At 38.7% G+C, this 27,502-nt stretch overlaps 1 protein-coding gene across 3 annotated transcripts in view; it reads left to right on the forward strand.

The window, feature by feature from the left end:
- The window catches only part of LOC129718123 (tachykinin-like peptides receptor 99D), a 373,090-nt gene that overhangs the window by 115,635 nt on the left and 229,953 nt on the right, over window positions 1-27,502 (forward strand). For all 3 annotated transcript variants that reach the window (XM_055668550.1, XM_055668552.1, XM_055668551.1), the window contains exons 2-3: window positions 1,665-1,825; window positions 1,910-2,084. In XM_055668550.1, the coding sequence (XP_055524525.1) occupies window positions 1,665-1,825; window positions 1,910-2,084 (336 nt within the window). The remainder of the gene's footprint in view (window positions 1-1,664; window positions 1,826-1,909; window positions 2,085-27,502) is intronic.

Here is a 27,502-nt window from a genome sequence, read left to right on the forward strand (position 1 = left end):
CGGATTTAGTTTCCAGAACAGATCGCACCAAGGAATACTATAATGATCGATGGCACAGTGGATCATAAAATTCCGCGGCTACTTGAAAATAAAACCAAGTTCTCGATTCGCCTTTACTATAATCTCATTGTAGTGTGGCATGAAGGACAGAGGTCGACTAGTCGCTGGAATTCGAGACAGTCTACAATTTTTAGCATTATCTTGAACAACTTAACACCATCTGCAAAAAACATACGGCAACTGTCTGGCAGTATCGTTTGGCCGCTCTTCCACACATGGTTGTGATGTCGGGTTCGACTCCCTATCAGGACGAGGATCTTTTCGAGGTGTAAATTTTCACGACTCAGCACTGGGGCACGGTGTATCGTTGTACTTATCCTAAAACATGCAAAATGTGCCAAAAACAATATCGATAACGAAATCTCTAAACGAATAAAGTTGATCGAGACCGCTATTAGCCCTCCAGGCTAGCGTGCGTTATTGTTTTGTGTCCCCTTGTTGCCTCCAGTTGTTTAATTAATAAGTGAGAAATAGAAACTTCTGGAAAACTGTTCAAATATGACAGCAATAGTTGTTTTGCATGGTTATAATATAATCAAACAATCAAAATTGTGATTGGTTCTTTTATTAAAATGACGTTTTTTCAAAAATAAGCTGGCATTTCTCATTCTCAGACTCCCAAATACGCGGATCGCCAGCTTCAGCTTGGACACGAATCAGGCGGGCTCATCAAAAGATTGAATATTTTTTTCTTTTTGTCATATGAGTTCAAACGTTTTGATTGTTCGAACTTAAACACGGTTCTTTTGAGATTTAATAAACGACTCCAATGCAAAGTGAAATTGTTTTGAACAAACAAAAATTTACTGATTTTCCAGATAAATTACATTCTCGATGTTTATTTTAACTATATCGAAGATGAAACAATAATAATAACATATTTTCGGCCAAAATACGTTACAAATAAAAAACTACTACGATACTGACAACACCATTTGAAAACACTCCAATCTCAAACAGCAGAAAGTCGTTAATAACTCTACCTCTACTTACCGTTTTACCTAATAATAGATTCAATTTACATACGGCTCATATTTCAATATCATGATTCTCTGATCCTATTAAAAGCGTATATTAAAGGTTGGGATTTTATGATTTTGTATCTTTTCTTTGAATTCCATTTAATATGCCATATACATTTGATATAATTCAAAAAAGATAATGAAATCTCTTGTCATACAGGCATCAACCTAAGGAACATCGAAAAATAAAAAATTTCAGCCAAATCGGTTCAGCAGATGCTGAGAAAAACGTACCACCTGTTGATAAAACATAATTTCGTAAGAAACGCTGTCAACAGCGTAATATTCACTTCACGACATGTAAAATACATCTTCAAATATAATCTTAAAATACTCGAACACTTCACCTTTCTCTAAACATCCGAACAAAATATTTAAAAAATCATAGTTTTTCAACTTTCCAGAGTAGGCTCCTCACTTGAAGAAATAGTAATTTCAATTGTCCAAAATTCTCTGAGAAGATACAAAAAACACTTATATTTTTTTTTAATTTTGAAAAGGATGGGAAGGGAAAAGTTTGTACTCCTTATAGCTCCGTTCTGCTTCCAACTGTAATTGCTATTAATATTCTCTTTTTTTCAGTTCCGCTCCGGAAATTAATTTCAATCTTCCTCTTTGGCGACGAACTCTTTGGACTATTCTATTCATGTGCATGGTTGTTGTTGCTTCTGTGGGTAACTTGGTTGTCATTTGGATAGTACTAGCAAACAAACGAATGCGGACGGTAACCAATTATTTCCTTGGTAAGTGTAGTACGAATTATGGAAAGAAATTCAAATTTTCTACCGCAACTCATGATAAAACAACTTTTTCTACTTTATTGGCAGTTAATTTGTCGATAGCCGATGCGATGGTTTCAACTCTGAATGTAACTTTTAATTTCACTTATATGCTGAACGTTGACTGGCCGTTTGGTAATTTTTATTGCAAAATATCACAGTTTGTAGCTATTCTCAGCATTTGTGCGTCGGTTTTCACATTGATGGCTATTTCCATTGACAGGTAAGAGAATTATTTAAAATATAAAGTTTTACCTTCATTAAATCATAGGATATTGAATATTGCAAAATAAAAAATTCATCGCATTTTTGCGGTAATGATTTGTCTAAATAAAATAACAAGAACATATTGACTCAAAAAAAACACCCTGGTAATTTCTGCTGCATCTGTTTCTCACGCTCAATAATAAATTCTTGGCAGTTTAGCAGTTTAGTTTATACGTAATTGCTCTTCGCAAAAAACGGGCAAACAATTTAATCGACCATTTTTGATTCGGCTGAAACTTTGCATAGACGTTTCTATGGGCAAAAGATGTCATTTTGTTTTTTGAAACACGACTAATTTTTGAGAAGCTATTAAGCAGAATCGCGCCAAATGACCTATGGTCGACTATTGACCATTTTTGATGTGAATGAAACTTTGCACACATATTTGGCTTAGCAAACTGAGCATTACATACAAATGAAACACAAATTCCTCCACATCTCGAGAATTAACCAAGGAAATAGAACCAAATTTGGCAGGTGGATGTTTTTAGGGGTAACAAATATATCCGTAATGGTTTAACACCCCTCCCTCTTTTACAAGGGAGGGGTCCCATACAAATGAAACTCGAATTTCGCCCAGCTCGAGAACCAATCAACCAAATACAAGCAAATTTGGTATGTGAATGTTTTTAGAAGTAACAAATATGTCCATAATGGTTTGACTTCCCTACCTCTTCTGTGAGGGAGGGGTTCCATACAAATGAAACACATATTTCTGCTTATCTCGAGAGCTAACCAATTAAATGGAACCAAATTTGGCAGGTGAATGTTTTTAGGGGTAACAAATATATCCATAATGGTTTGACACCCCTCCCTCTGCTAAAAGGGAGGGGTCCCATACAAATGAAACTCAAATTTCGCACAGCTCGAGAGCCAATCAAGCAAATATAACCAAATTTGGCAAGTGAATGTTTTTAGGTGTAACAAACATGTCCATAATGTTTCGACACACTTCCTTTTTCTGGCATATCTCTTTTCTACCATTTCGAAATCTAAGATGGCGACTTCCGGTTTCAGAAAAACAGCGGCAAATGACCAAATACCACCCAATATGGGTATTTCCGGAATTGTTATGATGCACTGAAGCCACAAATCGACCTATCGACCTCAGACAACATTTTGAATTGTAAGATGGCAACTTCCGGTGTCTGGAAAACAGCCAAAAATGAGTAAATACCACCCAATATGAGTGTTTCTTTAACGAGAATGACGCTCAGGGGTCAGAAATTGTCTCCAAATGCCATTTTAAAATCCAACGGTCTTACGGTTTCTGAAAAATAGTCTGAAGTGACCCAATATGTGTATCACCGGATCCAGAATGATGCAAGGAGCTAGAAATTGATCTCAGACACCAGTTTGAATTGTTAAATGGCAACTTCTGAGAAACAGCCGAAAATAACCAAATTCCATACATATGGATATTTCCGTAATCGAAATGATGTATAGAAGCCAAGCATTGATCCTGGACACCATTTTGAATTCGAAGATGACCACTTTCAGTTTCTAAAAAACTGCGAAAATAAATGAAATGCATTCAATATATTTCCGGAATAGAGGTGATGTTAAAGAGCCAAAAGTCGAGGATGTTGTCATTCCGATAAAACCAATCATTTCAAATGATATAAACAAATCGCAAGGTATCAATTAATTTGAAATGTTTAAAATTATTAAATTAATCACTAAATTAGGCGAGACGAAGTTTGCCGGGTCAGCTTATGTTTTATAAAAAAAAAACGTTTATCGTGCAACATTACCTACTTGTTTACTAATAATAACTGTTTGTAAAGTACGCTAACAATAACTACTGGGTTACCTATAATATCTGTTATCTAAACATATAAAAATGCAGCTCTGTCTGTCTGTCTGTCTATCTGTCTGTCTGTCGGCTTCATATAGGCTTGGAAACTACCGAACCGATCGGCGTGAAATTTTGTATATAGGGGTTTTAGGGTCCGAGAAAGGTGACCAAGATAGTTCGAGACCCCTCCCCTTTCTGCAAGGGAGGGGTCCCATACAAATGAAACACAAATTCCTGCACATATCGAAAACTAACCAAGCAAATGGAACCAAATTTGGCATGTGGATGTTTTTAGCAGTAACAAATATGTCCATGTTCATTCCGCGTCGAACACTGGACAGAAACGGACGTGCAAAGGGGTCGTTCTATTACAATCCGGTCCGTGTGTACGAATAGCCAAACAAAAGAGTGTATTATTCGCGCTAAAGGCCAACTAGATTGTGAGTTGTGTCGATACGTTCTGTACCCGGCTCGCAACTTTGGCTGTATTGGTGCAAAATACCAGCTGCAGTTTTGATCTGTGCACAGTGAATAGATCTTTCCAATTCAAGGCCATCATTTGACAGTCGAGTCGTGTCGCTGTGCTGGGTGATCTCACACCCGGCTCACTGCTGGTGGCTGTATTGGTGCTGCTGTACTGGTGCTGCTGGCTGCTTTGGGTGCAGCTTCGAACGATCGGACAACCACTGCTGGAAGGAAGAAGTAAATAGGTACGTGTTCTTGTCGGCGCTAGTGCGCTACATTTAGCGCGATGGATATAGATCCCTCACCTCCCGTGCCACCATCCCCGAACCCCCTTGACCCTGACCCTACTGTTACCCCCTCCCCTGTTCATTCTCCAGTCCCCCCTCGCCCCAGGCTTTACCCGGACGGATCTCAACAGGGCAGCTATACTGTTTATTTTCGTCCAAAGGCAGGAGTGAATTCAAAGCGATTAAACATACTGCAAATTTCTAAAGACCTGACGAAGGGGTACAAGGCCGTGACCGAAATTTCCAAGGTCCGACCTAACAAGCTCCGTGTCGTGGTCAGTGATCTGGCACAGGCCAATGCTATCGTTTGCTCTGAGCTCTTCACACGCGAGTATCGCGTTTACATACCCGCACGAGACGTGGAGATCGACGGTGTCATAACCGTCTGTCTGTCTGTCGAGTGTATCCTAAAAAGCGCAACCGGTTGCTTCAAAAATACCGAAACACAGGCGAAGATTTTGGATTGTAAGCAATTGCGGTCCATGTCTCTCGTCGGCGGTAAAAAAGTTTACACTCCGTCAGACTTGTTTCGCGTTACGTTTGCCGGATCTGCATTCCCTAGCCACGTCTCGATCGATCGGGTTCGTCTGCCTGTGCGATTGTATGTACCCCGTGTTATGAATTGCACCAATTGCAAGCAGTTAGGCCACACAGCCGCCTACTGCTGCAATAAGGCGCGATGTAGCAAGTGTGGGGAGACTCATGCGGAAGATTCTTGCAGTGTTAATGCTGAAAAATGTATTCACTGTGGGGAAAACCAGCATGAGCTCTCCACATGCCCGGTGTACATGCAGCGCAGAGATAAAATCAAGCGGTCACTTAGGGAGCGTTCAAAGCGTTCTTATGCTGAGATGCTGAAGAAGACCGTGACCACTTCTACCATAAAATCGAACCCCTTTGATCTGTTGTCCTCTGATGAAACCGATTCTGACGATTCATCAGCGGGAACATCTTATGCCAATCCTGGGGAGTCTAGGAAGAGGAAAAATGTTTCTTCTCCTAAACTTCCCCGTAAAGGTCCTAAGATTTCCCAAAGTGTAATGAAAAGTACGAACAAACCAAACAGTACTGCGGAAAAACCGAAGCAAACTCCTCCTGGGCTTGCAAATTTAAAGTCCCAGAAGGAGTTCCCAGCACTGCCAGGAAAATCTAAAACCCCAGTTGTTCCTTTTGCACATCCAGTTGATGAAACAAACTCTGGATTAGTGAAATTTTCTGACATTGTGGACTGGATTTTTGAAAATTTCAATGTACCCGATCCAATTAAAATTTTTCTTACAGCATTCCTCCCAACAGTTAGATCATTTTTGAAGCAGTTGACTGCCCAATGGCCCCTCCTTGCAGCGATTGTATCCTTCGATGCCTAATTCAACTGCGTATATGAAGGATTCTATCTCTGTCTTACAGTGGAATTGTAGAAGTATTTTACCAAAAATTGATTCGTTTAAAGTTTTGATAAATAAAAACAAATGCGATGCATTTTCCCTTTGTGAAACTTGGCTTACTTCAAATATTGATCTCAACTTCCATGATTTTTATATTATTCGCCTTGATCGAGACACCCCATATGGAGGAGTACTTTTAGGGATTAAAAAGTGCTATTCTTTCCATCGTATTAACCTCCCCTCGATTCCAGGCATCGAAGTTGTCGCATGTCAAATGACAATACAAGGTAAAGAGCTTTGTATTGCCTTAATATATTTTCCTCCCAGAGCACACGTTGGGCAACGGCTGCTCTTTGATTTAATAGAACTTCTTCTCTCGCCACGTTTGATTTTGGAAGACTTCAACCCTCATGGTGTGGCTTGGGGTTCCCCTTACAATGATAACCGCTCCTCTTTAATATATAACCTTTGCGATGACTTCGACATGACTATTTTGAACAACGGTGAAATGACACGTATCCCGAAACCTCCAGCGCGCCCAAGCGCTCTGGATCTATCCTTATGTTCGACGACGCTACGGTTGGATTGCACATGGAAGGTAATCCTCGATCCTCACGGTAGCGACCATCTGCCTATTCTTATTTCAATTACAAACGGGTCAACTCGCATGCGACCAATTGACATTCCGTATGACCTCACACGGAATGTCGATTGGAAGTTATACGAGGAAATGATTTCAAAAGCGGTCGAGTCGATTCAACATCACCCACCACTTGAAGAATACAACCTCCTCGCGGGCTTAATCCTCGACGCCGGGTTGCAAGCCCAAACGAAGAAATATCCCGGCGTAACGATCAAAGAGCGGCCTCCCACTCCGTGGTGGGACAAAGAGTGCTCCGATGTCTACACGCAAAGATCCGACGCGTTTTTGGCCTTCCAGAAGGGAGGTATACCCGACGACTATATACGGTATTCGGAGCTTGATACCAAGCTTAAAAGCCTGGCTAAAGCAAAGAAACGCGGATATTGGCGTCGGTTCGTGAACGAGACGTCGAGGGAGACATCGATGAGCACTCTTTGGAACACAGCCCGAAGAATGCGGAATCGCGTAACGGTCAACGAAAGCGAGGAGTCTTCAAGTCGGTGGATATTTGATTTTGCCAGGAAAGTATGTCCGGACTCTGTTCCTGAGCAAAACATTGTTCGCGATGCGTCTCCGGGCCACGACGCGATAGAATCACCTTTTACGATGGCAGAATTTTCAGTTGCCCTTCTGTCCTGTAACAATAACGCGCCTGGATTAGATAGAATCAAATTCAACTTGTTGAAGAATCTACCCGGCAATGCCAAGAGGCGCTTGTTGAACTTGTTCAATAAGTTCCTGGAGCGAAACATTGTACCGCAGGATTGGAGGCAAGTGAAGGTGATCGCCATCCAAAAACCAGGGAAACCAGCTTCTGATCACAACTCTTATAGGCCGATTGCAATGCTATCCTGTATCCGGAAATTGATGGAAAAAATGATACTCCGTCGTTTAGACCATTGGGTCGAATCAAATGGTCTACTATCAGATACTCAATTTGGCTTCCGCCGTGCCAAAGGGACGAATGATTGTCTTGCGTTGCTTTCAACAGATATTCAGCTGGCGTATGCTCGCAAAGAACAAATGGCGTCTGCGTTCTTGGACATTAAGGGGGCTTTTGATTCCGTTTCTATTGACATTCTTTCGGGCAAACTTCACCGACAAGGATTTTCTCCAATTTTAAACAATTTTTTGCACAATTTGTTGTCCGAAAAGCACATGCATTTTACGCACGGCGATTTGACAACTTTTCGCATTAGCTACACGGGTCTTCCCCAGGGCTCATGTTTAAGCCCCCTTCTTTACAACTTTTATGTAAATGACATCGACGAATGTCTGGCAAATTCATGCACGATAAGACAACTTGCAGACGACAGTGTAATCTCTGTTACAGGAGCCAAAGCTGCCGATTTGCAAGGACCATTGCAAGATACCTTGGACAATTTGTCTGCTTGGGCTTCACAGCTAGGTATCGAATTCTCTCCGGAGAAGACTGAGATAGTAGTTTTTTCTAGGAAGCATGAACCTGCTCAGCTTCAAACACAAATAATGGGTAAAACGATTTCTCAGGTTTTGGTACACAAATATCTTGGTGTCTGGTTCGACTCTAAAGGCACCTGGGGTTGTCACGTGATGTATCTGATGAAAAAATGTCAACAAAGAGTGAATTTTCTTCGTACAATAACCGGACAATGGTGGGGTGCCCACCCAGGAGACCTTATAAGGCTTTACCAAACAACGATACTGTCTGTTATTGAGTACGGGTGTTTCTGCTTCCGCTCCGCAGCAAACACACATTTGATCAAACTGGAGCGAATACAAAATCGTTGTTTTCGTATCGCCTTGGGTTGCATGCAATCGACCCATACGATGAGTTTGGAGATCTTAGCTGGAGTAACCATTGAAAAACCGCTTCTGGAGCCTGTCTTCTCGTATTCTAATCAAATGTGAGGTCTTGAACCGTCCCGTGATTGAAAATTTTGAAAGGTTAATCGAACTTAATTCTCAAACCCGTTTTATGACATTGTATTTCAATCACATGTCCCAAAATATTAACCCTTCTTCGAATATTCCAAATCGTGTCGACTTATCAAATACTTCTGATTCTACTGTGTTTTTCGATACATCAATGATAGAAGAAACTCGTGGAATCCCGGATCATTTACGCGTGCAGCAGATCCCTAAAATTTTTTCCAATAAATATCGAAACATCAACTGCGACAATATGTTCTACACTGACGGATCACTTCTTGATGGGTCCACTGGCTTCGGTATTTTCAATAACAATTTATCCGTCTCCCATAAGCTCGATAATCCTGCTTCTGTTTACGTCGCAGAATTAGCTGCAATTCAGTACACCCTAGGGATTATCGAAAAAATGCCCACGGACCATTATTTCATCTTTACGGACAGTCTCAGTTCCATTGAGGCTCTCCGATCGATGAAAGATGTTAAGCACTCTCCGTATTTCCTGGGGAAAATACGGGAACATCTGAGTGCTTTATCCGAAAAATCTACTCAGATTACCTTAGCGTGGGTCCCTTCTCACTGCTCGATACCGGGTAATGAGAAAGCGGACTCTTTGGCTAAGGTGGGCGCAACAAACGGTGATATTTATGAAAGACCAATTGCCTTTAATGAATTTTTTGCATTTGTACGTCAGAATACGATCATCAGTTGGCAAAATTCTTGGACCAAGGGGGAACTGGGAAGGTGGTTACATTCCATAATCCCCAAGGTATCGACGAACCCGTGGTTCAAGGGGTTGGATGTAAGTCGGGATTTCATTTGCGTGATGTCCTGGCTTATGACCAATCACTATAGATTTGACGCGCATCTCCGTCGTGTTGGGCTCGGGGAGAGTGGTATCTGTGCCTGTGGTGAAGGTTATCACGACATAGAGCACGTTGTTTGGTCATGCCCTGTACACCGTGACGCCAGGTCTAGATTAATAGCTTCCCTGCAGGCCGAAAGTAGGCAGCCGGCTGTTCCTGTTCGTGATGTCTTGGCGAGCCGTGACCTATCCTACATGTCCCTTATATACGTTTTCCTGAAATCCATCCACGCCCCAGTTTAGTCCTATCCCCTTCCGCCTACATCCAACCAAACGACAAGAACACGTTAAGACCCCGGATCCGGAAACAGCAATCAGACCCGCACGATACTCTCAAGGCCCGATGGAAACAGCCCAATATGCCAGTCCGTAATATCTTGGCCCAGCAGCGGAACAAATTTAATATGCTGCTTACCTATGGCAATGAAAACCATCAAACAGCAAACCTGTGCTTTTAATGCAAAATATTCTAGCTTTAAGTTAGATTTAGTTTCAGCTCGTAGTCGGCAGCGAGGATAAAAAATTTGCTTTTAGTTATTAAGATACTTTAAGTAAGCTACCAGATATAATTAGCGCCGTGTCAAATAAACTATAGATGAAGAAAAAAAAAATATGTCCATATTGATTCGACACCCTTCCCTCTTCTGGAAGGGAGGGGTCCCATACAAATGAAACACAAACTTCTGCACATCTTGAAAACTAACCAAGCAAATGGAACCAAATTTGGCAAGTGGATGTTTTTAGGAGTAACATATATGTCCATGTCGGTTCGACACCCTTCCCTCCTCTGGAAGGGAGGGGCCCCATACAAATAAAGCACGAATTTCTGCACATCTTGAGAACTAACCAAGTAAATAGAACCAAATTTGGTAGGTAGATGTTTTTAAGGGTAACATATATATCCATAATGGTTTGACACCCCTCTCTCTTCTACAAGGGAGGGGTCCCATACAAATGAAATACGAATTTCGCACAGCTCGAGAACCAATCAACCAAATACAACCAAATTTGGTATGTAAATGTTTTTAGAGGTAACAAGTATATCCATAGTGGTTCGACTCCCCTCCTTTTTTTGTGAGGGAGAGGTTCATAACAAATGAAACACAAATTTCTGCTTATCTCGAGAATTAACCAACTAAATGGGACCAAATTTGGCAGGTGATTGTTTTAGGGGTAACAAACATGTCCATAATGTTTTGACACCCTTCCTTCTTCTGGCATTTCTCCAAATACCATTTCGAAATCCAAGATGGCGCCTTTCCGTTTCTGAAAAATAGCGGCAAATGACCAAATACCACCCAACATGGGTATTTCCGGAATAGTTATGATGCACTGAAGCCACAAATCGACTTCAGACAACATTTCGAATTGTAAGATGGTGACTTCCGGTGTCTGGAAAACAGCCGAAAATGACCACATACAACCCAATATGAGTGTTTCTTTAACCAGATTGACGCTCAGAGGCCAGAAATTGTTTACAAATGCCATTTTGAAATCTAAGATGGCGACTTCCGGTTTCTGAAAAACAGCTGCAAAGGAGCAAATACCACCCAATATGAGTATTTCTGGGATTGTTATGATACACTTAAGCCACAAATCGACCTCAAACAACAATTTGAATTGTAAGATGGTAACTTTCGGTAACTGGAAAACAGCCGAAAATGACCAAATATCACCCAATATAAATGTTTCTTCAACTAGATTGACGCTCAGAGGCCACAATTGTCTCCTAATGCCATTCTGAAATCCAAGATGGCGACTTCCGGTTTCTGAAAAACAGCGGCAATTACCAAATACCACCCCGGGATTGTTATGATGCACTGAAGCCTCAAATCGACCTCAGACATTTCGAATTGTAAGATGGTAACTTCCGGTGTCTGGAAAACAGCCGAAAATGATCAAATATTACTCAATATGAGCGTTTCTTTAATCAGATTGACGCACGGAGGCTAAAAATTGTTCCCAAATGCCATTTTGGAATCCAAGAGGGCGACTTCCGATTTCCGAAAAACAGCGGCAAATGACCAAATACCACCCAATAGGCGTCGTACACAAATTGCGTACCGCATGAAGGGGGGGGGGGGAGAGGTGGGATAAGTCTGCGTTACTTATTGTTACATAAGGGGGAGGGGGGTAGTTGAGCCCATTACGTAACTGAGATGTTTGCTCAAAATGGCAAATTTGGAGGGGGGGGGACAGGTTGTCCAGCGCTACGTAACTTGAGGGGGGGAGTCATATCTTACGTTACTTATCGTTACATAGAGGGGGGAGGGGGCCTGAAATCTAGGTTTTTAGCGTTACGTAATTTGTGTACGACGCCATATGGGTATTTCCGGGATTGTTATGATGCACTGAAGCCACAAATCGACTTCAGACATTTCGAATTGTAAGATGGTAACTTCCGGTGTCTGGAAAACAGCCGAAAATGATCAAATACCACTTAATATGAGCGTTTCTTCAATCAGATTGACGCACGGAGGCCAGAAATTGTTCCCAAATGCCATTTTGAAATCCAAGATGGCGACTTCCGGTTCCCGAAAAACAGCAGCAAATGACCAAATACCCCTCAATATGCGTATTTCCGGAGTTTTTATGATGCACTGATGCCACAAATCGACCTATCAACTTCAGACAACAGTTTGAATTGTAAGAAGGCGACTTCCGGTTTCTGAGAAACAACGGCAAATGCCCAAATTCCACCCAATATGGGTATTTCCGGGATTGTTATGATGCACTGAAGCCACAAATCGACCTTAGACAATATTTTTAATTGTAAGATGGCGACTTCCGGTGTCTGGAAACAGCCTAAAGTACCACCCAATATGAGTATCTCTGGAGCGAGAATGGAGCTGAAAATTGCCCTCAGACACCATTATGAATTGTAAGATGGAAACTTCTGGTTTCTAAAAAACAGCCGAAAATGGCCGATTTCCATACAAAATGAGTATCTTCAGAACCAGTATGATACACAGGAGCTAGCATCGACCACAGACACCATTTTGAATTCGAAGATGGTGACATCCGGTTTCTGAAAACAGCCGAAAATGACCAAATGACACCCAATATGGGTGTTTCTTAAACCAGAATGGCGCTCAGGGGCCAGAAATTGTTACCAAGTGCCATTTTTAAATCCAAGATGGCGACTTACGGTTCCGGATCACCGGATCCAGAATGATGCAAGGAGCAATAAATTGACCTTAGACAACAGTTTGAATTGAAAAATGGCAACTTCTGGAAAACAGCCGAAAATAACCGAATGCTATTACATATGGATAAGTCCGTATTCGAAATGATGTAAAGAAGCCAAGCATTGACCCTGGACGCCATTTTGAATTAGAAGATGACCACTTTCAGTTTCTGTAAAACAACGAAAATAACTGAAATGCACTTAATATATATCCGGAATAGAGGTCATGTACAAAAGCCAAAAGTTGAGGATTTGCCATTCCGATAAAACCAATTATTTTTAAACGATATAATCCAATCGCAAGGAATCAATAAATTTGAAATGTTTAAAATTACTAAATTAAACACTAAAATAGGCGGGACGAAGTTTGCCGGGTCAGCTAGTCGTATATAAATACGATTGCACTTCTCCAGAAGTGTTAGTAACAGTTTGCATTTTGTTGAGATGATTAAAGTGAAAATAAAATACACCAAGCCGAAGTGCTGTAAACCCTTTCCTGATCGTCGGTGCTCATCAAGCTAACGCAAATTAAACGAAAACGTTATTGCAAAATTAAAAATATTGAACAGTCAATCTCATTTTAAAAAGTCTTTATTAATTTGTAATTCGTGTAGATTATATTGTATCAAAGTGAAATATGAATTTGATCTCGAAGAGCATCCACACAATTCATTCATGGAACCATCAACATCAGGATGTGGAAGAAATATTCTACCGCCGGAGTTGCAACCATCTCCATCTGTATACGAATTGGCGGAGATACCATTTACTACAACAATCGTATCATGATATTCTCAAGAAAGCATTCAAAATGAATACTCCAGAGTTTCTGTGCTTGAGTTATTCAACAAAGGCCTAGCTGCAATCAACGTTTCACCGATATCCCTGGCAAAGCTCAATCAGAAAAAATATCCTAAAAAAAACCTAAATTATTCCACCTAGCGGTCAGACCCAGCCTTTCTCATTCAAACTTTTATTTGTAAAAATAAATTTACATGAACGCTTCAATCCATTGTATATTCACTCTAAAATATTGATGTTGTAATCTATTCACATAAAAATGTATTGATAAAGGTTCCTATGATAGTTTGAGACTCCTCCCTCTTCTGGAAAGGAGGGGTCCAATACAAATGAAACATACATTTCTGCACAACTTAAGAACATCCAAGTAAATGAAACCGAATTTGGCATGTGGATGTTTTAAAGGGTAATAAATATGTCCATAATGGTTCGACGCCCCTCCCTCTTCTGGAAGCACATGTTTCTGCACAAATTTCTGCACATCTCGCGAACTAATCAACTAAATGGAACCTTATTTGGCAGGTAATGTTTTAAGTGGTAACAAATATGTTCCATAATCGACCTCAGGCAACATTTTGAATTGTAAGATGGCAACTTCCGGTTTCTGGAAAACAGCCAAAAATGGACGATTTCCACCCAGTATAATAATATCCGGATAAAGAAAGATACACAACAGCTAAATTCGACCACAGATACCATTATGAATTCCAAGATGGCGACTTCCGGTTTCGGAAAAACAGCGGTATACGACCAAATACCACCCAATATGGGTATTTTCGGAATCGTAATGATGCACTGGAGCCACAAATCGACTTCAGACACCATTATGAATTGTAGGATGGCTACTTGTGGTTTCTATAAAACAGCCAAAAATGGCCGATTTCCGTCTAACATGAGTATCTCCGGATCTAGAATGATATACAGCAGCTGAAATCGACCACAGACCCCATTTTGGATTTTAGGTTGGCAACTTCCGGTTCCTGGGAAACAGCGGAAAATGATCGAATAACACCCAATATGAATCAACAAGAATGACGCTCAGAGGCCAGAAATTATCTTAAATACCATTTTGAAATCCAAGATGGCGACTTCCGGTTTGTGAAAAATGCCTAAAATAACCAAATACCATCCAATATGAGTATATCTGGAACCAGAATGATGCAATGAGCTAACAATTGACCTCAGGCACCACTTTGAATCGCTAAATGGCAACATACAGGAAACAGTCGACAGTAATCGAGATGATGCATAGAAACCAAACATTGACCCTTGACACCATTTTGCATTTAAAGACGACCACTGTTTGTTTCTGGAAAACAACCAAAATAACTAAATACCTCCCAATATGAGTATTTCCGATGTCAGATTGGTACCAGAAAATTTGCTTAAAATGACCGAATACCACCCAATATGAATATATTCAGAATTAGGGCGATGTACACCGCCGGTAACTGCAAGTCATCTGTAAAAATGTGGAATCGAGAAAACAGCTTCGAAAGATATTTTATTCACGCTCAGTTATCACTTATTTAAGATGAATTATTTTGACAATATTCATGCTAAAATATAGTTTGCATACTAGCCTGCACTAATTACGTTGTAAAAACCACTGAAATCATTGATTTTATGATAAAAACCTTGAGTGTGACTGACTTGCCGTGACATTCTACACCGAATAGGAAAGTAACCGCTAGTCGGTCACATTGTCATGTTGAAACTATAGTGCGTGTTGACATGTTGTTATTCGTTGCCGTGGAAAACTGTCAATCCTTCGCTGTTATGTAGTGTATGTCCATGAGAAACATTTAAAAAATGTCGACGTTGGAAAATCTCATGATGTACAGAACCGATGAAAGCTTATCCGGTGAGGACTCGGATAAAGAAACTGAAGCCGGGACTGCAGTTGGTTCGTCCGACAACAAATGTCAAGATGATCCAAATCCATTTGAGGTTCGAGCATCACCTTTGGTGATTTTTTGGAACGATTCTCTGGATTTTGATGGAAGTTTTTTGGATACTCAAGATTTTCCGGAGAAATCCACGAAGAAGCGAACCAAGAAAAAAAAATTACTTGAATTCGTATTAGCAGAAAATTGCTCTCCATAAATTCATCACCAATTAAAATTAAAAAAAATCCCAATAACTGATAGTTGTTACTACACAAATCATTTTTATCTAAACTCCCCATCCATTTTACTGTTGTATTATGCATGTTTTTTTTTGTAAATCGGGACTGACTCTCGGTTATTTTTCTTCTGGGACTGACTTGCGATTACTTTGCATAATGGGACAATTCGACTTGGTATTGATTTCCACTTTTGTTGAACAAACCACTATTTTTTATCTGTACATCTGAAAATATACTCAAAGCTAGGCCAAAATTCAATGCTAACTCAAAATTGACAAAATTACAGAAGGGACTGACTTGCGGGGACCGGCAGTACAGAAGCCAAAAGTCGAGGATGTTGTCATTTCGATAAAACCAATCATTTCAAACGATTTGTCTTTTGACTTTGATCATATCCTATGGCCGATTCGTCGTGCATTTGCAGATTTAAAACACATCGCAAGGAATCAATGAATTTGGAGCGTTCAAATAGTACAAAACCACATTTAAATTATGTTGAGGCCACATATATCAATCACAGCAGGTATAGTTTTAAATAGTCTTTGAATTTCTCTTCTTTCCATAACTTTTGAGCCACATATCAAATTGTTTTGAAGTTTGTTATTTGTAAGTTTGAGAGATGACTCGTTCGTATGACACTAGTTATGTTCAAATAAGTCATGTAATTTTTGAAATAATAGACTTTCGATGTTTTATTAACAATTTAATACATAACGGTGGCTTAAGTTCGATTATAATCAAATGAAATGGGAACGTATAGGGCAGCCAAACTTTGAAACCACGTAATAATATTGATCAAATCGGTTGTGTAGTTTCTGAGATAATGAAGTTTCGTGATTTTCACAATTTGGTACTTTACAGACGAATTTTGTGAAAATCAGGTCAGCCATCTCTGAGAAAATTGAGGGAGTCCAAGTAGTTATCGGAATGTGTTCCTTTTCATAGCTGGATTTCTCATTTTTAAACATAACAGGCAAAGTAATAGTTCGATTGCAAAACAAATCAATAAGGTCTTATGGGGCAGCTAGACCTTTCATTTGACACTGATTTTATGAAAATCGGTTCAGCCATCTCTGAGAAACATGAGTGAGATTAAACAGTCTTCAGAACACGTATATTTTCATAACTATTGAACCACAAGTTGAATCTTTAAAAAATGCAAAAGTTAAGGGTTTTTCAGGTAGCGCGTTCATTCGAAATCAATTTTGTTCAAATCGGTTATGTAGTTTTTGAGATAATGATGTTTCATGATTTTTACATTTTGATACATAACCTCTAAACTAGAAATCCGATTACAATAAAATTTAATAGGGTCTTATGGGTCGACGAGACCTTTCATTTGAAATTAATTTCATTGAAATCGGTCCAGCCATCTCTGAGAAAATCGAGTGAGAATAAAAATCTGCACATACACACACACCCATATACAGAAAATGCTCAGTTCAAGCTGAGTCGAGTGATATATGCCATTCGGCCCTTTGGAGCACTTCTATACTTTCGGTTATGCAAGTGATTGCTATACCTTTCTAGGAGAAAGGCAAAAACCTAAATTAATTCACCTAGCGGTCAGACTCAGCCTCTCTCATTCAAACTTATTATTAGTAAAAAAATATTACATGAATGCTTAAGTCCAATGAATTCACTCTTTGGGTTCTAAAATAGTGATGTTGTAATTGAAGTGTAAAATATGAAATTTGACGTAATGTTAGTGCTTAAGAAATAGCGAAATAAAAGAAATGATTCTTAATTTCTAACAATTTAATCATGAGCGACACCAGGAACGTTCAAAAAGTACGATACCACATTTAAATCATGTTGAGGCCATATATATTGATCAAAGCAGGTATAGTTTTGAATAGTCTTTGAATTTTTTTTCTTTCCAAAACTTTTGCACTACATATCAAATTGTCATGAAGTTTGATGTATGATACTAGTTATGTTCAAATAAGTCGTTTTATACTTGAGATAATAGACTTTCGTTGTTTTAGCAATTGAATACATAACGGTAGTTCGATTATAATCAAATGAAAATGGAACGTTTAGAGCAGCCAAACTTTGAAACCACGTGTTCAATCATAATTCATCAGTTAACCCTTAACTAGCCCGTTCATCTGATATCAATATTGTTCAAATCGTTTGTAGTTTCTAAGTTAATGAAGTTTCGTGATTTTCACATTTCGATACATTACAGACGAAGTTACAGTCTGATTACTGTCTGAATTCAATAGTGTGTTATGATGTAGCTAGACCTTTCATTTGACACTTATTTTGTGGAAATCGGTTCAACCATCTCTGAGAAAAGTGAGTGAGTTTATGTAGTCTTCGGGATATGTTTCTTTTCATAGCTGGATTTTACATTTTTTTAAATAACAGGCAAAGTAATAATCTGTTTGCAAAAAAAAATCGATAGGATCTTTTGGGGCAACTAGACCTTCCATATGACACTGATTTTTTGAAAATCGGTCCAGCCATCTCTGAGAATCATGAGTGAGATTAAATAGTCTCCAGAACACGTTTCTTTCTATAACTTCTGAACCACAAGTTCAATCTTCATAAAATTCAAAAATTGAGGCTTTTCAGGTAGCCCGTTCATTTGAAATAATTTTGTTCAAATCGGTTGTGTAGTTTCTGAGATATTGAAGTTTCGTGATTTTTACATTTTGATACATAACCTCTAAACTAGAAATCCGATTACAATGACATTCAATGGGGTCTTATGGGGCAACTAGACCTTTCATTTGAAATTAGTTTCATTGAAATCGGTTCAGTCATCTCTGAGAAAATCGAGTGAGATGGGGAGAGCGTTACACACACATACACACACACACACAAACACACACACACATACACACACACACACACACACATACAGAAAATGCTCATCTCGTCGAACTAAGTCGAGTGATATACGACATTCGGCCTCTTTGAGCACTTTTGTACCTTTAGTTTTTGCAGTGATTGCTATACACGGTGCTCCCACAGACCGTTATTATAAAAAAAACCTAAATTAATCCACCTAGCAGTCAGACTCAGCCTTTCTCATTCTAACTTATTATTTGTAAAAACAGATTTACGTGAACGCCTAAATCCAATAAAGGTACATTCACTCTTTGGGTTCCAAAATATTGATGTTGTAATTGAAGTGTAAAATATGAAATTTGACGTAATGTTAGTGCTTAAGAAATAGCGAAATGCAAGAAATGACTCTTAATTTCGAATAATTCAATCACGAGCGATACCGGGAACGTTCAAATAGTACGATACCACATTTAAATCATGTTGAGGTCATATATATATATATATATATATATATATATATATATATATATATATATATATATATATATATATATATATATATATATATATATATATATATATATATATATATATATATATATATATATATATATATATATATATATATATATATATATATATATATATATATATATTGATCAAAGCAGGTATAGATTTGAATAGTCTTTGAATTTCTTTTCTTTCCAAAACTTTTGAACCACATATCAAATTGTTATGAAGTTTGTTATTTGTAAGTTTGAGAGATGACTCGTTTGTATGATACTACTTAGGTTCAAATAAGTCGTGTAGTACTTGAGATAATAGACTTTCGTTGTTTTGACAATTTAATTCATAACGGTTGCTTAAGTTCGATTATAATCAAATGAAAATGGAACGTATAGAGCAGCCAAACTTTGAAACCACGTGTTCAATCATAATTCATCAGTTAACTCTTAACTAGCCTGTTCTGATACCAATGTTGTTCAAATCGGTTGTGTAGTTTCTAGGATAATGAAGTTTCGTGATTTTCACATTTCGATACATTACAGACGAAGTTACAGTCCGATTACAGTCTGAATTCAATAGTGTGTTATGAGGCAGCTAGACCTTTCATTTGACACTAATTTTGTGGAAATCGGTTCAAACATCTCTGAGAAAAGTGAGTGAGTTTATGTAGTCTTCGGAATATGTTTCTTTCCATAGCTGGATTTCACATTTTTAAACATAACAGGCAAATTAATAGTCCGTTTGCAAAAAAACATTAATAGGGTCTTATGGGCAAGGATGGTTAAAATCGTATCAGAGAATTATCATGAGAGAATTCTATTGGATTCTGATCACGCATAATACGCGATGTTTTGTTTCGTCTCTCGAGAAGAGAAATTGTGTGACAAATGAACTGCCGAAAGAATACTTCGTGAACTTTATAGCCTGTTAACTGTATGCGAGTTTATCGTCGCTTGTTCATACGCTTTCTCGATTCTCTCATCGGGTTAAATAGGTAATTCATTATCGTCTCCCGATCCGATCGAGCCGTGGAACGAAAATTTTTGGTTTGAATCACCTTGTGAGTGAGAGTGTCCCGATAATCGTAAAATTGTATCGCAAACCAAAAACTAAGAGAGGGAAAAAACTGCAAGCGTTAGACCAATAGGGACGTTGCGATACCTCCGATACTAATACAGAATCGATCCTTCTACGTCCGATACTCGGATATTTGGTATCGCACGCTGCTTTATTTTAACTCTAATTTGATTAGGATCTACTCAGTTTGGTATTCTTATGCAAAATGTCAAAAAGTGAGTTATCGGGTACTGGATAATTGAGTAACATTTACCCAAATTTTCATAATTACCATGTTTACTCAGTTTTGAGTTATTATCCATGATGTTTACTCACCCCTGAGTATATGTATATGTCAAAAGTTTTCAACAGCGATATTATCTGTTTCCGAAGAACAATTGGTGTCGCTTTTTATTCGTTTGCTAGCAGTAAGTATTTGATCTTTCATCAAATCAATAATTTCCTAATCAATTACATTACAAACAACATGTAACAATATTCCATAACAATTTCAGCCCAACATCATTATTGCAGAGGATTCGAAAACATAAAAAACATCTCTTCAAAATGAACAACCGCATGTTGTGTGTCCTGCGATGCCGTTTTAGGTCGGGCTTTTATTCGTGATAATGAACGGAAACATTTGTATCGGTGTACAGTGCCCAATACATGCAATCGATACAATTTAAATCCTTCGCAGTGTTTGGTGACGGATGATGACGGATTTTCTGGTGTGCGTCCTGTACAATAACATGAGCCACAGTTCACGGGCAACTGTGAACCGGTTGGTTGCCGCATTATATAAAGACACGTGAATGATTTTAAACTTTTATAATGTTTCGATGAAAAATAAATCTATGATTTTGATTGTTCTGAATTTATTTTATTTATTGAGTCAGATTTACAAAAACCAGAAATCATCAAATTTCCAAATTTAGGCAAACTGGGTAACTTGTACTCATTTTCGTTAATTCCTGGTTTGCATAAACAGAGTAGATTCTAATCAGTTTTTGACGTATGACGCCCTTACTCAGAAGTGAGTAACCGTAAAAGTACTCAAATTAGGGTACCTCCACTTTTTTCAAAAATGGGTCATATCTAACTCACTTTAGAGTAACAAATAATGAGCGTGCGATGTTTTACCAGCGATACTTCATCAATATCGATACACACCTCTCAGTATCGAAAAGACTCAAAACAACCCTGTAAAGAAGAACGAACGAAGCAGAAAACTTGCTGTTTCCTGTGCCAGGAGCTACACAGGAGCTAAAATCGACCACAGATACCATTTTGAATTCTAAGATGGCGACTTCCGGTTTCGGAAAAACAGCGGCAAACGACCATATACCACCCAATATGGATATTTCCGAAATCGTAATGATGCACTGGAGCCACAAATCGACTTCAGAGACCATTATGAATTGTAGGATGGCAACTTGTGGTTTCTGGGAAACAGCCAAAAATGGCCGATTTCCGTCTAACATGAGTATCTCCTGATCTAGAATGATACACAGCAGCTGAAATCGACCACAGACCTAATTTTGGACCTCAGGTTGGCGACTTCCGGTTCCTGGGAAACAGCGGAAAATGATCGAATAACACCCAATATGGGTCAACCAGAATGACGCTCAGAGGCCAGAAATTATCTTAAATACCATTTTGAAATCCAAGATGGCGACTTTCGGTTTGTGATAAACAGCCTAAAATAACCAAATACCATCCAATATGAGTATCACGATAAGTGAAACAGTCGAAAATGACCAAATATTTCCATAATCGAGATGATGTATAGAAACCAAACATTGACCCTGGACACCAATTTGAATTTAAAGACGACCACTTTTAGTTTCTGGAAAACAACCAAAATAACTAAATACCTCCCAATATGAGTATTTCCGGTGTCAGCTTGGTGCCACGAAATTTGCTGAAAATGACCGAATGCCACCCAATATGAATATATATTCAGAATTAACCCTCTAGTGCCCAAATTTTTGATTCTGTTAAAAAAACTCTAAAACGCAAAGCTTATGGTCAGAATCATTTAAAAAAAATCCCCATGCAAATAGCTCACATATAGTTTGTTTATTTGTCGAAATATGAAGCCCGCCAAAAGGCGGTATCAGGCAGTTAGGCGAAAAAAGCGACAAAATCATGTTATTCATAGACATTCTTTTTTTGAAGTAAAAATGCTCCTGATAAAGCTAGAATATAGAAAAATGAACATGAGAACCTCAGAAGTGCTATTTTAACTGTTATTCGAGCATTTTGTATTCTGTTGTTCACCTTGTGAGTGAGAGTGTCCCGATAATCGTAAAATTGTATCGCAAACCAAAAACTAAGAGAGGGAAAAAACTGCAAGCGTTAGACCAATAGGGACGTTGCGATACCTCCGATACTAATAGAGAATCGATCCTTCTACGTCCGATACTCGGATATTTGGTACCGATGTTTTACCAGCGATACTTCATCAATATCGATACACACCTCTCAGTATCGAAAAGACTCAAAACAACCCTGTAAAGAAGAACGAACGAAGCAGAAAACTTGCTGTTTCCTGTGCCATTTTGATGCATCGAATGCATGCATGCCATCTCATCGGCAATGCCAATTTAACAGAAATTTCTGTAGATTTAACCTACGGGAACGATCCTTTTCTACGGTCATGCAGATCTGAAAGTTAAACAAACAGACCCATGCAAGCGGCTCTTTTCGAAAACAGGATCAATTATTAAGGAAAAGCGTAATCGACTTTCGATTAAGTTTCTGCAGAAGCTGGTGTTTCTAGATTCAGTAAATTTATAGGTAAATTTATAGGTATACATCGATACATTTAGGTATCGATACGTTGGCTTCGATACTATCGGAAGATCAGTACTTGCTCTCGATGCAGGTATCGATCCTAAGTATCGATGTTTAACAGTATCGCAACGTCCCTATAGACCAACTAAAAGCAAAAACATCATATCAAGAAGACTGGGAACTCTGCCTGAAATTGAGCGACAGTTTCAGCAACGCAACCTTTCGACTAAAAGTGGAACTGAAGCATGCTAGTGTGTGTGCTGGTTTACGATTGCACGCGTACATAAATATAAAGAACACTTTGAATTTAAAATTATCATTCAAAGATTCCTTGTCATAAATTTGATTTTGTAGATATCGGTCAGCATGGGTTTTAAACGTTGCAGGGTACCAAGCTGTTACAACAGTTCGGAACAGCTGAATAAATCGTTTTTCATCATGAATGCAAAGCATAGGTAATAAGTAGTTGTTTTAACTTTCTTTGCTTCGAGATTTCCCTCGTACTTGATTCCAGGAACGCTAGGTTATGGAAAAGATTCTGTGGCGACGGAAACATCCCTGATAACTCTTTTATTTGTGAGGATCACTTTGAAGAAAGTGACTTCATAAATAGAAATCACAAAAGTCAAGGGTAAGACGATGTTGTCTTAACTAATGTTTCGAATAAGTCAACACAAAATATTGCAGCCTTTGCAAATGGGCAGTCCCCAGCATTCGGACAGATAGCGAAAATAAATTTTCCCCTTGTAACACAGCTGGCAATCCCTTTTTCGTGGATTTTGTAGACTGGAATAGAAATTCTACAGATCATGATTTGGAGAATGATCAAAAAAGCTTGCATGAACTAGATGTCGCTGGAGAAGTGGATGTCGCTTCAGGAATTTTCACGAATTTACACGTTCCCAACGACCCGCTGATGAAGCGAGTCAACCCCGGTGTTGATCATGACCATGATTACCTCCATGATCCAACTCGTTGCATTGCGATTGCTGAAAGAATGCTAGAACTGCAAACACAGGAAGTTAAACTTAAAAAGGATTTGCGAACTAAATCACAGACAATTTCAAAAAAACAAGTCCTCATCAGGCGTCTCGAGCTGAGCTGACCAATTTGAAACAGCAATTTACAGCAAACTGTAAAATGAAGAGTCGACTTGAAGACCCTTTGCTTTTGGAACTTCAAAAAAATAAACTACGGAAATGTCGTGGAGGGAGATATTCAGACTCCATGAAGCATCTAGCATTGGTACTTCACTATTGCTCTGCTAAAGCCTATAAACAAATCAGACAGTTTTTTGCTCTGCCTTCGATAAGCACAATAAGAAAATGGCTGGGAAGAATCGATGTAAATGAAGGATTCTCGATGAATATTTTCAATTTGTTGCGAATCAAAGCTAATGCCTTGCCTGCCGAAGAAAAATTAGTAACTATTTTTTTCGACGAAATGGCTATTATTGAGAAAATTAGTTACTTCGGTAACGCAAAGCCTGACTATTTCAAAGGTTTTCAAACAAAACTTCCCGGGAAATCCGAAGTCAATGCGAATGTGAGAGCGAAATCAGCGTTAGTTATAATGAACAAATCTATTAGGTCTGGGTTCAAGCAGTCCATTGGATATTTTTTCTGCAAGGATCTTAAGAGCCAAGAGTTGAAAAGTATCGTTGACGAAGCTGTTCGACTTGTTTTTGATTCTGGTTTTACGCCTAAGCTACTTGTGTGCGATCAAAACTCTGTGAATCGTGCCTTATTCACTAAAGAGTACAATATTTCTATTGAGAAACCATACTTTGAAGTGGAAATCGAATCGGAATTGCACCGAATATACTGTATGCCTGATTCTCCCCATTTATATAAATCTACAAGAAACGATCTCTTGAAGCATAATGCTATATACGACGGTGGTGTTTGCAGCTTTCAACATATTGTTGATCTATATTGGGAAGACGTAAAGCATACGCCTCGAACCGTCCCTGCATTAACTTATGATCATATAAAGTTGTCGCAGTTTGCCGAGATGAATGTTAGATTAGCTGCACAGACACTCAGCCGTTGCCGTTGGCCTTCGCGCCTATGTGCGTACCAACAAACTTCCAAAGGAAGCAATATTTACGGCCACGTATTGCGAAGACTTCGATGAACTTTTTGATGCTGCTAACTCCACAAATTTCAATACTACAAAGGTACAGTGTTCAATAGTGAACCTAATCAAAAATCAAAAAAAGTAAATGACTAATCTCAATTAGGCTATGAAACGTACACTACAAGAGCAGTCCGCTCATTGGGCCATGATGGATGCCATGGTAGAGCGATTGAAAACGATGAAATATATAAGTAAACAATGTTTTGACGCCACTGCTGTAAGTTTCAAGTTTATAATACTAACGGTTTTTCCAAACTTAAGTTATTTTATTCGAAGGAAAATGAATTTAAACCACTCGTAAAGCACTCTCGATTACCATACTTTATCGAAGGATGGTTGCTCTATATCGCAGCCCAAAAATTACTTTGGAAAGACTTGCACGAGATACATGGATTCAAATTTCTCAGAACAAGGAACCTGTCTCAGGATTGCTTAGAACATTTCTTTTCCATTGTCCGTTGGAAAAATGGCAATAATTGCCATCCTGATTGCGCTCTCTTTTCATCTGCTTATAAGTCTCTGGTAATTAATCATTTGATACTACCAGAGCAAATTGGAAATGTTCAAGCTGATCTAAGCAGGTACATAATCAATAGACAAGAACTAACAAAAATTCAGATTGTCAAGGAACGCCACGTTCGACCGCACTACCTTGATGTAGAATCTGAGGAGCCCATCCACCCGATGAACGACCCATCTGATATTAATAAATTGTCGAACGTTCATTGGACTACAGGATGGGCTTGTAGTAAATTGACACACAAAGAATGTCTTATACGTGTTACAGCTGAAAGTGACGAAATTGATCAAAACATTACATTCTTGTCCGATTTAAAGAAATATACTGAAACGTCAAATATATTCACACCAGGCGAAACAATTTTTAAGTATTTCTCGGCTGTTTGCAACATATTTGAGAAGCACTTTGAGCTACTTTTAAGTATTGACACCGTAGGAGTAAAAGAAGAGCTTATGGATATAATTCAAACCAGGTTTGGCTTCTCCGGGGTCGTGGAAATTGGAAACAATTATGATTGTGATGCAGAAAGCGCTGAGTACTACGACAAGCAAATCACTGACGTATTATGCGAGACTTGTGCCCTTCGCCTCACAAATAAATACTTAAACATGTTGATTGCCTGCAAACTTGGTGGAATGAACAGCACTTTTAAGGACAACGACCAATATAAGCGGAAATCGAAGAAAACTGAGAAAATTAAAAAGTTGAACATTGTTACGTTTTCTAAAATTCTAATGGACACACCATAGAAGCCGTGGAAGAATCGCACACTTGAAAAATGTTATCAGGTAAATGCTTCTTTTCGTTCGAAAATATTTTGCCGCTAGTGCTCATTTATTTCCTCATACCGACAACTTTCAATTCATAGAGACGAAGAAGACCTAAGCAGACAGCTATGGAAAGTTACGTTTTATTATCACCAGTTTCACTTCCTTCTCTTCATTGTTTTTTTAATATAAATTATACGATATTATCGCTAGTGTACAGAATAAATTTGTCTCATCATTGAAAAACAATAAACGATTAAAACCACAATCACAACTGTATATCACCTAGTATATCACAGTAAACAGAATATGTATGTATCTCCGTGTCAATTCTATTTCGAGCCAGATTTCTGCACACGACATCTAGAAAGTTCACTCATTTAGCAAAGAAATATGATTGATAATGCTGATGTGATACCTTGGAGATGTTGTACAGGCATGCAAACATTGAAATCAGAAAATCCTGTAAAACACCGGAATCATTCAAAATAGGTTCATCAGTCTGAAGCAGCTAAATGTTTTCTCTTGGATGACAATGGTTTTTTCAGAGGGGATTCACTGCTGTCAAATTTCATATATGTGTGCGTTATCGCAGATCAACTCTGTTCCATGACGTTTGTTGGTCCGTGATGTTTGTAACTATGAACAATAATGGGGGAAAATCACTACACAACACTTTTATGAAAGTTTACCGCGGTTTCTCGAGTTTTGATAAAAAAACGTTCCAATTCTATAATATTTCATATCGATCATTTTCATGACCAAAAGGAACAAAAACCAAAACAAACGCCATGTTGTCGAATATGTTGGTTACACGATGTTTGACAGGTAGATCCCCCCTGGGTTTTTTGCAGCAATGCAACTGGTGAAAACATCGCTGACGAAGGAGTTCCGGTTTGGAAAGCAACGAAGGTTACTGCCTTAACCACTGACAAAGCTGGAAAAATCCGAAAAATCAAGGAAAAAACTAGCTTTGCTTATTGTAAATTTACCTGCATCTGCCAATCCATATACCTAGTCATTGAATTGGAAGTTACAGAACTTGAAATTACTTGTTTGCTGCGATTCAAATGCAAACCAAACTCACAGGCAGGAGTGATTTGTTTTCACCGTTTTCACTGACATTACACACACACAATGTCTTTGTATCGATGTAATTACAACTACTTTCATAGCTAATTTCCACCTTCAGTAGATGGAGTGCGTAGTTTGATTTGACGCTTGTCATTTGTATGGGATCGATCCAGAGATGCCAGTCTTCTTGATATGATGTTTTTGCTAAAAGGCAGCACAAAACAGGGATACCAGATTTACAGAATT

The sequence above is a fragment of the Wyeomyia smithii genome, chromosome 1 (assembly GCF_029784165.1).
Source record: "Wyeomyia smithii strain HCP4-BCI-WySm-NY-G18 chromosome 1, ASM2978416v1, whole genome shotgun sequence".
Taxonomy (NCBI): domain Eukaryota; kingdom Metazoa; phylum Arthropoda; class Insecta; order Diptera; family Culicidae; genus Wyeomyia; species Wyeomyia smithii.